The sequence below is a fragment of the Zophobas morio genome, unplaced genomic scaffold (assembly GCF_036711695.1).
Source record: "Zophobas morio isolate AGI-343-1 ecotype UQ-CSIRO unplaced genomic scaffold, CSIRO_AGI_Zmor_V1 ptg000007l, whole genome shotgun sequence".
Classification (NCBI taxonomy): Eukaryota; Metazoa; Arthropoda; class Insecta; order Coleoptera; family Tenebrionidae; genus Zophobas; species Zophobas morio.
In genome coordinates, this window is record NW_026972112.1 from 12,469,583 (window position 1) to 12,482,970 (window position 13,388).

General features: G+C 32.5%; 1 protein-coding gene across 5 annotated transcripts in view; it reads right to left on the reverse strand.

Moving 5' to 3' along the window:
• LOC135124645 (uncharacterized) overlaps positions 1–11,365 on the reverse strand; it is a 231,819-nt gene extending 220,454 nt beyond the window's left edge. For all 5 annotated transcript variants that reach the window (XR_010279817.1, XM_064049871.1, XM_064049868.1 and 2 more), the window contains exon 1: positions 11,075–11,365. Coding sequence is in view for 4 of the 5 variants with exons in the window: in XM_064049871.1 (XP_063905941.1) it covers positions 11,075–11,200 (126 nt within the window). In the remaining variant the exon portion in view is untranslated. The remainder of the gene's footprint in view (positions 1–11,074) is intronic.
• Between the last annotated feature and the right edge of the window lie 2,023 nt (positions 11,366–13,388).

Consider the following 13,388-nt stretch of genomic DNA (forward strand, 5'->3'; position numbering starts at 1 on the left):
CACACACAAATATAAGTATTATGCTTTTTTCAACAGTGATCTTCTTTGTCAAAGCGTTCAAAACCTATATGTACAATAAATTCAACCAATATAAAACCCAATAATATTTTCTCAATAAAAAAACAGGTCCTTTTATTCTGAAACGTTTGACACGGTTGATTCTTTTGTGATTATTAAAAATCTTCCATGCAAACATGCAACTAGGGAGCTTCCAGGCACAACAATTACATTGGTCAACAACCAAAATACTCCTTCAATAAAAATGTGTGCACTTAATGCAGTTTTTTATGTAGATTTCAAATCTGCTCTCCAAATTTTTCCATCACGTCACATTTTTGTGCTACACGTAATTTTATATCGTAAAATTGCCATTTTTCACATAAAACGTGCATCTGTACTGCCCTTATTACACGAGTTGAAAAAATCAGATTCGATGGTTTAGTCAAGGTGGCATGTGTCACAATTTAAATGACATTTAGAAGTTACGTCAAAATTCTCGTTGTGTGTAATTTTGCAAAATGAGTGTAATACATACTAAAAAAAGATCGCACTTACAATTGGTTTCACAAAAAACGGGACAAGATGAGTAAATCAGGTGCTCATAGATCGAAAAGCAATGGGAATATGACGTTAATGTCACTTTCATTTGTCCCGTTTTTTTTTTTAAATCAATTGTACATGTGTAAGAACAACCCTAATGTATTTTGTTACATCTGCGGTCAATATGCTATAAAATGTCAACGTCTGCATATATCGCATATTATTAAATTGATATATCACCAATATCTCGGTTTCGAAGTAAGGGATCAGGATAAACAATGGGAGATTATTGTTAGTTCCTGGAAAGGGAGTGTTCAACGAACTGTTACAGTCGTCAAGCAAAAAGAAAACGATTTTAAGCATCTAAAATTAATTAAAACTATTTATTCAAATTCTTATAAATAAAATTTGCTAATTATTTCATAAAAATTATTATTATTGGGCAAGGTATTATTTTTTTGAAAAGTGTTAAAATCGTGTTTTTTCGTATTTCGGACTCCAATAAAAATTAAACTAGACGTGCACAAATGGCAAAAATAATTTTTATAGAAGTTTTAGGATACAAGGAAGTCATTTATGCCCAAAATACAAAAAGCGTATGACTGCGATTTTTTTTTGTAGACCTGTGTTATTATTTGACCAAAGTTTCGCGAAAACTTTTGAAATCTAGATACTGTGAAATGAATTTGTTCCTTTTTTACTTCCCGAGCGTAAGCAAAGGAAGTATTGTAATCGAGTCCGTCGGCCGACTCTCTACTTTTACGTTTTCTCGATCTTTCATGACCCCTAGAAGACGAAGAAATAGGTCTCCCATTTCCGTCTGTCTGTCCGTCTGTCCGTCTGTCCGTCTGTCCGTCTGTCCGTCTGTCCGTCTGTCCGTCTGTCCGTCTGTCCGTCTGTCCGTCTGTCCGTCTGTCCGTCCGTCTGTCCGTCCGTCTGTCCGTCTGCCGTCCCGGATTTTTATTAGACAGATAATCTTCGAAAGTACTCGACCGATTGTTGTGAAATTTTGTACTTATGTTAAGAATATCATGTAGATGGTAAAACGCTAACCAAAATTTGTCTAATCATCCCCACCACTAATGCGATGACGTCACTTCAAAATTGTACATAGTAAATGGGTTTTCAATTGTATAAAATAACATAGTCCTACACATGTAGTTTACAACTCTGAATCGACTTTTCACCCGAAACGTCCAGATTTTTGGAAAAAAATCAAAATTATAAAACAACATTTTGAAATTTAATTTTTAATCTGCTAACCAGAATGCGTTGAAATGTTGCAGATGTTTTAAGGCTATAAAGAGCATCATAAATCTTTAGTCAAAAAATATTTGCTTATCCCCTCCAAAAACTTGATGACGTCAGCTCAAAAGTTTGTGGAATAAATCATATCTAAAATGTACAAAATATGATGAGTCTGTACTTGTGATCTATCACTCCATTCATATTTTTTGGATTTGCATATACAGGGTGACTCAAAAAAATTAATGAATGCGTAAATTTATTTTACTGATTTACTCACAAACTACAAAACCGAATGCTTTAAAATCTTGCAGATGTTTTAAGGTTATAAAGAGCATAATAAATGTTTAGTCAAAATATATTTGCTTATCCCCTCCAAAAAATTGATGACGTCAGCTCGAAAGTTTGCCGAATAAATCCTATCTAAAATGTACAAAATATGATCAGTCTGTACTTGTGATCTATCACTCCATTCATATTTTTTGGATTTGCATATACAGGGTGATTCAAGAAAATAAATGAAAGTCACCACAAAATTTTGCTGAATAAATCCTATCTAAAATGTACAAAATATGATGAGTCTGTACTTGTAATTTATCACTCCATTCATATTTTTTGGATTTGCATATACAGGGTGACTCAAAAAAATTAATGAATGCGTAAATATATTTTATTGATTTAATCAGGAACTACAAAACGGAATGCTCTGACATCTTAAGGTTATAAAGAGCATAATAGATGTTTAGTCAAAATATATTTGCTTATCCCCTCCAAAAACTTGATGACGTCAGCTCGAAAATTTGCCGAATAAATCATATCTAAAATGTACAAAATATGATCAGTCTGTACTTGTGATCTATCACTCCATTCATATTTTTTGGATTTGCATATACAGGGTGATTCAAGAAAATAAATGAAAGCGTAAATTTATTTTACTGATTTACTCAGGAACTACAAAACCGAATGCTTCGAAATCTTGAAGATATTTTAAAATTATCATAAGCATGGTAAATTTTTGATCAAAATGTATTTGGTCGTCCCCCCTAAAAAATTTATGACGTCACCACAAAATTTTGCTGAATAAATCCTATCTAAAATGTACAAAATATGGTGAGTCTCTTCTTGTGATTTATCATTCCATTCAAATTTTTTCGATTTGCATATACAGGGTGACTCAAAAAAATTAATGAATGCGTAAATATATTTTATTGATTTAATCAGGAACTACAAAACGGAATGCTCTGACATCTTGCAGATGTTTTAAGGTTATAAAGAGCATAATAGATGTTTAGTCAAAATATATTTGGTTATCTTCTACAAAAAACTGATGACGTCAGCTCAAAAGTTTGCCGAATAAATCGTATCTAAAATGTACAAAATATGATGAGTCTGTACTTGTGATTTATCATTCCATTCATATTTTTGGATTTGCATATGCAGGGTGACTCAAAAAAATTAATGAAGGCGTGAATTTATTTTATTTTATCGATTTAATCAGGAATTACAAAACCGAATGCTTTGAAATCTTGGGAATATTTTAAAGTTATTATAAGCATGGTAAACTTTTGTTCAAAATGTATTTGTTCATCCCTCCTAAAAAAATTGATGACGTCACCCTTAAATTTTGCTATCTAAAATGCAAAAAATATGATGAGTTTGTACTTGTGATTTATCATTCCATTCATATTTTTTAGATTTTCTTAAGAGGTGGTTCAAAAAAATTAATGAAGTCAATTTATTTTATTGATTAAATTAAAGGCAACACTTATTATTAGTATTACACCCCAACCAACCCAATTTGGTAGACACAAAATTTGTTAAAGGAAAAACTCGGTTGAAACATAAGGGTAGTACGCTTATTTACATCGACTTTAACATTACAGACCTGCATTTGTTTTATGTGCTCACTTGGTTCCGCGAATGTGAAATAGACATGTTTATAATCAACCAATTGTGAATTTCACCGTCAAGAATTAAAATAAAACCCAATGTTTTATATAATAAGCGGAAGTCGAAGCAATAAAAGCGATGGTCGTTTTGTTTACAGTCTCTCTGTTTGACTCTCACGTATGCTGTTACGCTTGTCATCGTAAATTAAGAATGTTTATACATAAACGATTTTCAGTTGCCTTTCATATTACTAGACAGCGAATTTTTGTCGGGCTACGTCACGATTATAGGTGGGGACGCGCTGGATCGCCGGGACTCAGTAGCGGGTGATAGATAATCACTGAATTTAATTGGTGGTATTTTATTGATTATAAGAAATCAATATTCAAAACGACCCAATTCATTTTCCCGAAAATTTGGGAATACAATAATTTTATTCTTAGTATTACACTACATCTATCCCAACTGATATACGTGTCCTTGCAAAAATGTTGATGACGTCATCACAATTTTTTTTTAAATTCCCACTACAAAAATGTAATGAGAAAAAAAACACAATAGGCATGCAGTCGTCAAGTTTCCGACAGCGAGGGAAGTACTGTCTAAACTCTTTAGACCAATTTTTAAAAACTGCTTTGAACAACCTGAAAATATCAGTAACGAATTTATAAACAGATTTAAAATGGTTCCAACATCTTCTGTTAAAATTTTAGAATATGATGCACATCCTAAATAGCTTCAACGATTAAAAAAAATGGTCGAAGGTTGTTTCCACAGAACTTCCCTCGCTCCTAAAATATAGTTGAACAAATACAGCTTCGAAAAATTATCAGATTTAACTTGGAGATATATTTTTTTTTGTTGATGACCCCTGTAACCTAAAATTAATACAGGCGCACTGTAATACTAGTAATAACAGTACTGTGTCCTCAAATTTTCAGAAATTGGGATGGGTAATAAAACATATCGCCAACTGTAAGATGACGTCATCAGTTCTTAGGGAGGTCGTAAACGGATACATTTCGATTAATGATCTACCATGTGTCCCATAACCTTAAAACGTGTGTACGGTTTCAGAGCATTTGGTTTTGCAATTTCAAAGTTAAATTGTAAAATGCTGTTATACATTTTTTTTTTACCAAAATCTGGATGGTAAAAAGTCAATACGGATTCATAAACTACAAGTGGAAGAATAGAGTATGTTGTTTTATAAAATTTAAATAAGATTTACTATGGTAAAAGTAGGAGATGACGTTATGTCATTGTTGGTGGAGATGATCAGACTCATTTTGATAAGAAGATAAAATACTTGCTATCACTTCAATTGGTGGATAATTTTTTAAATGTTCTTTTTTTTTGGTTGATTAGTATAATGCCAGCCAAAATCATGGAACCGGTATCTGGAGTCTTCACATTTTACCATCTACAAGATATTCGTAATACACATCTATTGGTCCGGTAGTTTAAAAAATTATCTGTCTAATGAAAATCCGCAGAGACAAGGACAGACGGCAGACGACAGACGGCAGACAGACAGACGGAAACGAGAGATCTACATTTTTGTATTCTAGAGGTCCTGAAACGTCGAGAAAACATAAAAGCATATTTTTTAATCACTGGCATTTTTGTGAGCCGCATTTAAAATTATTATCACACTCATGAGTCATAAGGTACGAGACAAAATATTATCACGGTGCAATTTTTTAAGAATTTTTTATTATGTAGTCCTTTGATTAAATAATACACCCAGTAGAAGTTAATTTAGTATACAAAAATGCTTTTTTCAGTGATATTTTTGCATCAAATAATTTCTGATCTGTGAAAACTCAATTGTGTCAAGAAATTTTAGGACAAAAAATTATCACGCATCACTTTTTGTATAAAAATTAATTAGAAAAACATGGTATGCGTAATTGTTGTTTATTTGTACGATACGCAATTGTTTGTTAGAACTGTTAAAGTGGCGAAATATATTTGGTTGAGCTACAATAATTGTCTTTCGTCATGGGCAAAGAAAACGATCTAACAAAACGTGAAAAAGGACAGATTAAGGCATACTATGACCAAGGTTTGACTTTTGCGAAAATAGGAAGAAAAATTGGAAGAGTTTGGACCACAATCTCCAAGTTTGTAAGGAAGAAATACAATGAAAATGAACGACAAAATTGTGGAAGAAAAGAAAAACTCACTGCACATGCCAAAAGATCCATTGTGACTCTGGCTACAAAGGATAACATGTCGTCCCAAGGGATAAAGACGACCCTAGGACTTCCTGTTCACAAAAGAACAGTTTTGCGCGTACTGGCTAATGACAAAAATGTTAAATATGCCAAATATAAGAAACAACCAATATTAACAAAGGAGCATATTCAAAAACGTCGTGATTGGGCCAGAGAAATGCAGATGAAAAATGAAGAATGGTTCTAGACAGTTTTTTCAAATAAAAAGAAATTTAATCTTGATGGTCCTGATGGTTTTAGATATTAATATTGGCACGATTTACGGAAGAACCTAAATACTTGTCGAAACGAGTCCAAGGAGGTGGCAATATTATGGTCTGGGGTGCCTTTAGTAGCTTAGGAAATACTAACTTAGCATTTATTTCAAATCGAATGGACTCTCTGGATTACCAAGATGTGTTGGAAGTGCACCTCAAACCACATTTGAACCTATTTCAAGACAGCAAAGTGATTTTTCAGCAAGATAATGCGTCGATTCATGTGTTTAATTCATCGAAAACGTGGTTTCAACGACAAAATATAGCTTTGCTACCATGGCCTACGAAAAGCCCGGATCTCAACCCTATTGAGAATGTATGGGGTTCTCTTGTACGAGAGGTTTATAAAGATGGGAAGCAGTACGCAACAGTTAATGAATTGAAACATGGTATCTTGACGGTTTGGGAGAATTTGGATGTCAATTACTTTATCCATTTGGTCAATTATATGAAGCAACGAGTCTATAATCTCATAGAAGCAGGTGGAAAATACATTAGGTATTAAATTAGTTTTCATTTTGTTAGTTAGTTATTTCCCTTTTAAGCGTGATAATAATTTGTCACAATATAAGTCTTTTAACAAAATTACTTATTTTCAATAAATTTCGTTCAGTTTTGTGTTTTCTGTAAAAATGTTTTATTAAATTAATTAAAAATGGGATCGCTCTATCAACCAGGTATCTTCACTTTCTTTTAATACATTTAGGTAAAAATTTTGCGCCGTGATAATTTTTTGTCTCGTACCTTATAATATCTATTTAAATTGTATTTATTTGAATAATTCTCGTCGCTAGTAATTCTTCTAAAGTAACTTGGAACATTTGATTACGAAGGGCGTCTTAAATAACGGTTTAAGAGTCACAATTATAGATCATATTATTATCATAGACCCGTATGAAAGAGGCATTATATCTACCTACCTGCTATATTTACTCTAGGTAATTCGAATGCTGCTGAGTCTAGTGGCTTAAGAAATTGATTTTTGAAGAAATGTCATGTCCCGTGTCTCGTGAGAGCAGTATCATTCGCGCCAACGCGCTCATGACCCTATATTCTCACTCGCTTATAATATAGCATTTCCCTCACTTATAATATAAAATACTATTTTAAATAATGTGTGTGTATTAAACACTAACACATGAAAACGAAACCTACGGGAAACCGTTTTTTACGCTTTAGTATACACTTACATATAGTTTGATACACTTGTAAAATTTCTTGTAAACAATCTTGCTACAGTGTTAAATCTGTAAATCAGAGCTGATGTAATGAGATTAATTGTTCTACTCTCTTCATTGTTGTGACAAATTTAGTCTTGCATTAACGCTCTGTAGGATTATTGAAGCACCTCATCAATGTCCGGTCAATCATAGCAATGTAATTATATAGTCCGACATAATGTGCAATCATGATGCATAGCCCACAGGTGAATCCTGATCAATTGCTCCAATATCAACTCCCAATTAATTCGCGGATAGTGTATTTACCTATTCTATTTGCATTATGCATAACTAATTTTCATTTAAATTTGGTTAGTAATGCGAGGAATAAATATGCAAACTGTTTGAAAGTGTTAAATTGATCTTCCAAAACATTAATGAAGAAATCCATAAAATTACTTTACACTGGATTTTCCTTACATTGACATTTTAAATAAAAGAAGAATAATCAAAAGCAATATCACTTCTCGAAATGTATTTGATACATAAAAGTTTAACGCAAAGTGAAAATGGTGATAAACAGGCAATTTTAATCAAACAAATCAATAGTAAAGATTTAAATGTTAATATCACCGACTTGTTGTAAGCATATAACAGGTACTTCAACTTTTTTGAAAGAAATTAATTAATCCTTTTTCCAGATTTTTAATTCATGATGATCTGAACCACTTCTGTTAGCATCAAACTGCAGGGACATCCTCGATGTATGCTACACCTTTTGCGAGAGAAACAGGGGAGATTTATCGAGTGCTGGGTGCGTCAAATATTGAACTGGTTCTTTCTATTATGTAAGGAAAACGAGATCACCCCCAAGAGTGATGATCTTCTTTCGTCGCCCCATCAAATATAATAAAACGCCGCCTGATCTGACCACAGACAGCATTTATCTGACTGAAAATATGTGGCATCGTTTGTTGCGGAACAATGCCTCCAATGTGTCCATAAAATGTTGATGTAGCGCCGGAATTATTCTTCTGCTCTCATCAAGGCGCGACGGGTGTAGTGGTAACGGCGTCGAATTGCACCGTGGTGATATTGCAGATGCACTCCCGCAACGAAATCTGCTTTATAAAAATGCTAAAATGTGGATAAATTGCTTTAAAGGAACATTTTGTAGTTTTTATGTAGTAATACCGAAATTGAAATTATAACAGTGTACTGCGTACTCATTTCCAAATAATAAAATTCATGTTATTCGATCTTTATGGCCTAACAATATAATACTAGTACTGGGTAATGTCATTTTTATTGCCATTTATCTTTATAAATGTTCTACTTTGCATTTAAATTATTTGTATAACAACTGTACATAGGATGCTACAATAACGTAACTTCTTACCAAATTGCTAAAAAATTAATGGCACAATAAAATATTGTCCATGCTTTCGCGTAGAAGTAATTCATAAAAGATTTCAACTTGAATCTAACCATAACCATATTACAAAATCTCATCATATAAATAATTAAAACAAGAAACAACAATTTTCACTAATTTGAATAAACGTTCTCGTCTTTGTTTACAAAAGCTTTCTAATAACTTCTGAATTTAAATTATAATACATTTGTAATAAAGAGTGTTCAGACCTCCCTTTTATTAATTCAGACTGTCAGCACCGAACATAAAGTAGCAACTTCATTCGATTTTTTCTAGCAAGTATCATCACGCCATCACTCCATCGCGCAATTTTCAGTTATCCTTCGGAAAGAAACTTGCTGTTGATACACTGCTTCCACTTTGGTTGGTATAAGGTGTATTACCGGAAAAACAAAAATCACCAAAGTTGTCGACGTGTGTCGCCAACCGGCCAACCACATGATATCGTACTCCGACAGATCGAATAAGAGTCCTCCGGTTGTTTGGAATGACCATTGTATTTCGGCATATAAATTTAAAGAAAATTCAAACACGTTAAAAAACACTCAAGGTTGGATGACCTTCAAAAATGTGCAAAAATCCCAAAAACACGCAGGACAATATTCAGTGACAACGGATTAACCGATATATTTCTATAATAATTTGTTATTAAAAAATAATTATAACTGCTTATAAAACCAAAAAGAACTAGACATGCCACTAGTATACCCTACAAGAATTAAGCTATTATATGTGTTGTATCAACAATTTTATCAACAACTCTATTTAATGTAAATTTATTATTTACGTTTAATATATGTACTTCTATAATTGATACACTTAACAGGAAATATGGCTTATCTTTTTGAATAATAGTTTTTTAAATTTAAACTTATTAATTATCTTATCTATAACATCTGGAACAAAACCGCTATACCTGCCTACAATTTTAATTAATTTTACCATACTTTTCCTCATTTAGACGGAAACTGAAAAGTATATCGACCAGAAAATTGAAACATCCCAGCTTCCATTCAAGAACACTTAATAGTAACGTAGCGAAGTTTATTTGTGCCTTTTTTAAATGCACCACAGTATGCCCTATTATTATTTCTAATTACCCGTGCCTCTAAAAATTGTAGATATAGTCTCCTGTATTCTTATTTCATTACACCAATACTCACTGGTGTAATGAATTATGCAGGTGTTTTTAATCCAACAGTAGTGCCCTTGCACTCAACCCTAATACATTTTAAACTCCTGCTCAAAGTTTTTATCATTAAATGTTTTTGAAGACTGATTTCCAACAACACGAGTAGCCTTTATGGTATAAAAAAATGCCAGAATAGTTATGAAACCATTCAAAATTTTATATTGTTTTTTCGGTATCACCTGATGTATACCGTATCATGCTTATTCACTGATCAAACAGAGTATCGTTTTTCATTCTAAAAGAATGTCAGCTTACTGTACAGTAAATCCTAAAATTAGATTTATCAGTTGTCACTTTTGTTTTTCTAAATTTTAATCATGCTGGCAATGTTTTAAATCATTGAGAAAAATCACCACCGCGTGATACAAAATTGAGTAAAGTCAATATTTGCACCTGAGCTTCGAGCTTACAGTCTTCGGAAATAGTTAATGCCGGAAATTACTAAAATAAAATATCAAAACAGTATGAGTCTGACTTGTGGAGCTGCTGGAAATTTTTGCAAATATCGAAGTTTCATTATTTCAATCATAACTGTGTGTATTGTGTGAACCGCAGACTACGAAACCGTTCTTGTTAATTTACTTTGAAAGGTAATTTTTTTAACTTATTTTGCAGATCAACAGAATGTGATTTATTCGTTTTTCGAATATCATTATCAGGCTAAAGTTATACCAAAGCGAGTAATGTACAATAATCTAACAATGGCATGTTATAAAGCTGTTTAATATAAAAATGAACCAATATTTTAACGGCCCTATTCATACAATGTCAACAGCCTATTTAATATTGCCGTTATAATTTACGTGGGGTTATTATAGCTTTTATCGAGTTGGGTACAATAGAGCTATTATTTATTCTAATCCCCAATATTTCCCAAACGCCAAAACAACCAATTCATCACAAAAATTCTTTTATTGGTAAAGTTCTTCGCTTGAAATTATGTTACACATAAAATTAAGCTGAGCTTATTTCCCTCACAACACCAAACATAATAAATTAATAAATAAAATATATAATAAAGCTAAAAGCTGCGGTATTATACGAAAATGGACGTCTTTTGTATATTTTTAAATGAATTCTATTTCCATTCAAGTAAAGTAAACAGCAACACTTACCTTGACGTTGAGAATGTTGTGGACTGCCTCCTCAACTCTGGCGAAGTTTCCCTTTCCTAGCAGGCGTCCCGTAAAGCGGAAGTCGCCCACACTGACAACTTTACGCTTGACACCTTGTAAAGTCATGACATTTACACTTGTTTACACATACCTCGTGGCTAATGCGAAATTCATGTTAATACGGCACTATCTCAAAACCGAAACCGAGTACAAAGACATTTCATGTCAAAAGTGAACACAAAATTACCGGCAAAACAGAACGGACAACGACTATTAATGACGTTTGGAAATATAAACTGAAAAACAAATAAAAGTTAATAAAGATGGAGGTCACAGACACTCCGATTAGCACAAAATAAGTGGTATTATCTTTGTACCTTTGTTTATTGATTGATACTCCTAATAATTAATTAAAGCTTTAACAATGATCCACTTTAGTCTAAATCACTTCATTAAAATTAGCGATGTGGTTAAAAATACAAAACTGTTGTGTGATCCGGAACTGGGGCGAACAAATGTTAATTAAAGATTTTTAAAGTGGTGTAATCAGTATGATAATAGAAGCTATGTACTTAGTCTGATTTTTAATTCGCTGAACTTTTTGAAAAATGTTATTAATTAATGTAAAGGTTGTATTTTTGTTTTAGGAGGAAATGTGAAAAAGGAGTAAATCTATATTAGTGCTTAGAAGGGTGATTTTATTAGGAATCCAAGATTTCGAAATTCGATCATAAAAATAATGTATTAAAATTATAATAGAAAAAATCTTATTTAAAACCAATGACAAGACAATATAATAATTAATGAACTCTTGGGTTTTCACATCACTTATACCATGTGATTATTTTGATTTGTGATATAGACATAGTTTCCCCTGTCACCAAATGACGTACCTAGATCTTTTTTAAACCTATATTATATTATTATCTTTATCTGACAGTAAATAAATCAAAACTATCAAAGTGGGTTTTGACACAAATGCAGAATTTTCATATAGAGAAAAATGTTCTCTGAAGATCATAGGAAATTCATGCTTGAGTAGGCCAGTAAGTGAATGTGTGTTTGAAGCCCGACCCTATTTTCAGGAATTTCGAAGAAAAATCCCCTAATATGTCGCTGTTTTTGAAGCTAAGTTTTTAAGATCACTCAGTTATGTGATAAAATTATTTTGTGAGACTGGTAGCATTAAAAGGAAATCAGGAAGTCGCACTTTGACAAACGAACTATCGAAGCTACTGAAAATGACATTGTTTCCTTACAAAATCCAGGTGATTCAAGAACTTAAACTACCTGATTATGAAAAGAGAATGACTTATTGTAACTGTGATCAAGTCTAGTTTTATCTATAAGGGTATATAAACTTCCAAAATATGGGGATGTGGAATCCAGAAAATCCTCATTATTTTGAAGAAGCGCCACTACGCTCACAAAAATTGGAGTTTGGTGTGCCATTTCTGAAAGAAGACTGTTTGAATCTATTTTCTTCGAGAATTTAGTTACAGCTGCGAGATATCAGAACATGCTGCAGGGATTATCGACTAGCTTGATCCTGAAGAATTGCAGAATTGACATTTTCAGCATGACGATGCAACAGCTCAGACAACTCAAATAAGTTTGAACTCTCTAAGGGAATTTTATGGCGACCTTTAATTAGCTTCCACACAGACCATATCTGTCCAACTCGATCAATGAAAACAATTGGAGACCTAAAAGTGAGAATCATGCAAGAGTGTGAATGTATATTATCGGAAGTTCTTGCTAGAGTATTTGAAAATATGAAACGCCGAGTCAACTTATGTATTGAAGTTGGGGACCAACACTCCCAACAATTGTTGTAGTTCCAAAAATTGTTTCCAGCAATTGTTGTATTTCCAAAAATTGTTGTGATTCAACTAAATATGTTAGTTATCATAAATAAAGCATTTAAATCTAACAGAGGTTTAATTCTTGTTGACATAACCGAGTTTTCTAAGTTCATCTATAGACAACTCATATTCAGGATATGTGAAATTGGGAATGCATCACAAATGTACATTTTTAAGAACAAAGTGAATCACGTGTTAAATTCAATAAATATATTATATATATATTTTTTTATTAAAACCTATATCAAGGTACGACCTACTTTTCGGTCGAATTTGTTTTCTCAACAAATTCTTGGGTAACTAGATCACAATTCGAAAAAATTCCTTTAACAAAATCGCCTTTTGTAAGCAAAAACTAAATAACTTAAAACCACTGTGCGCTATGCAAATTAATGCATTTCCCAATTTTTAAACAACCCACATACCCTAAATTTCCATCCAGGGAAGGT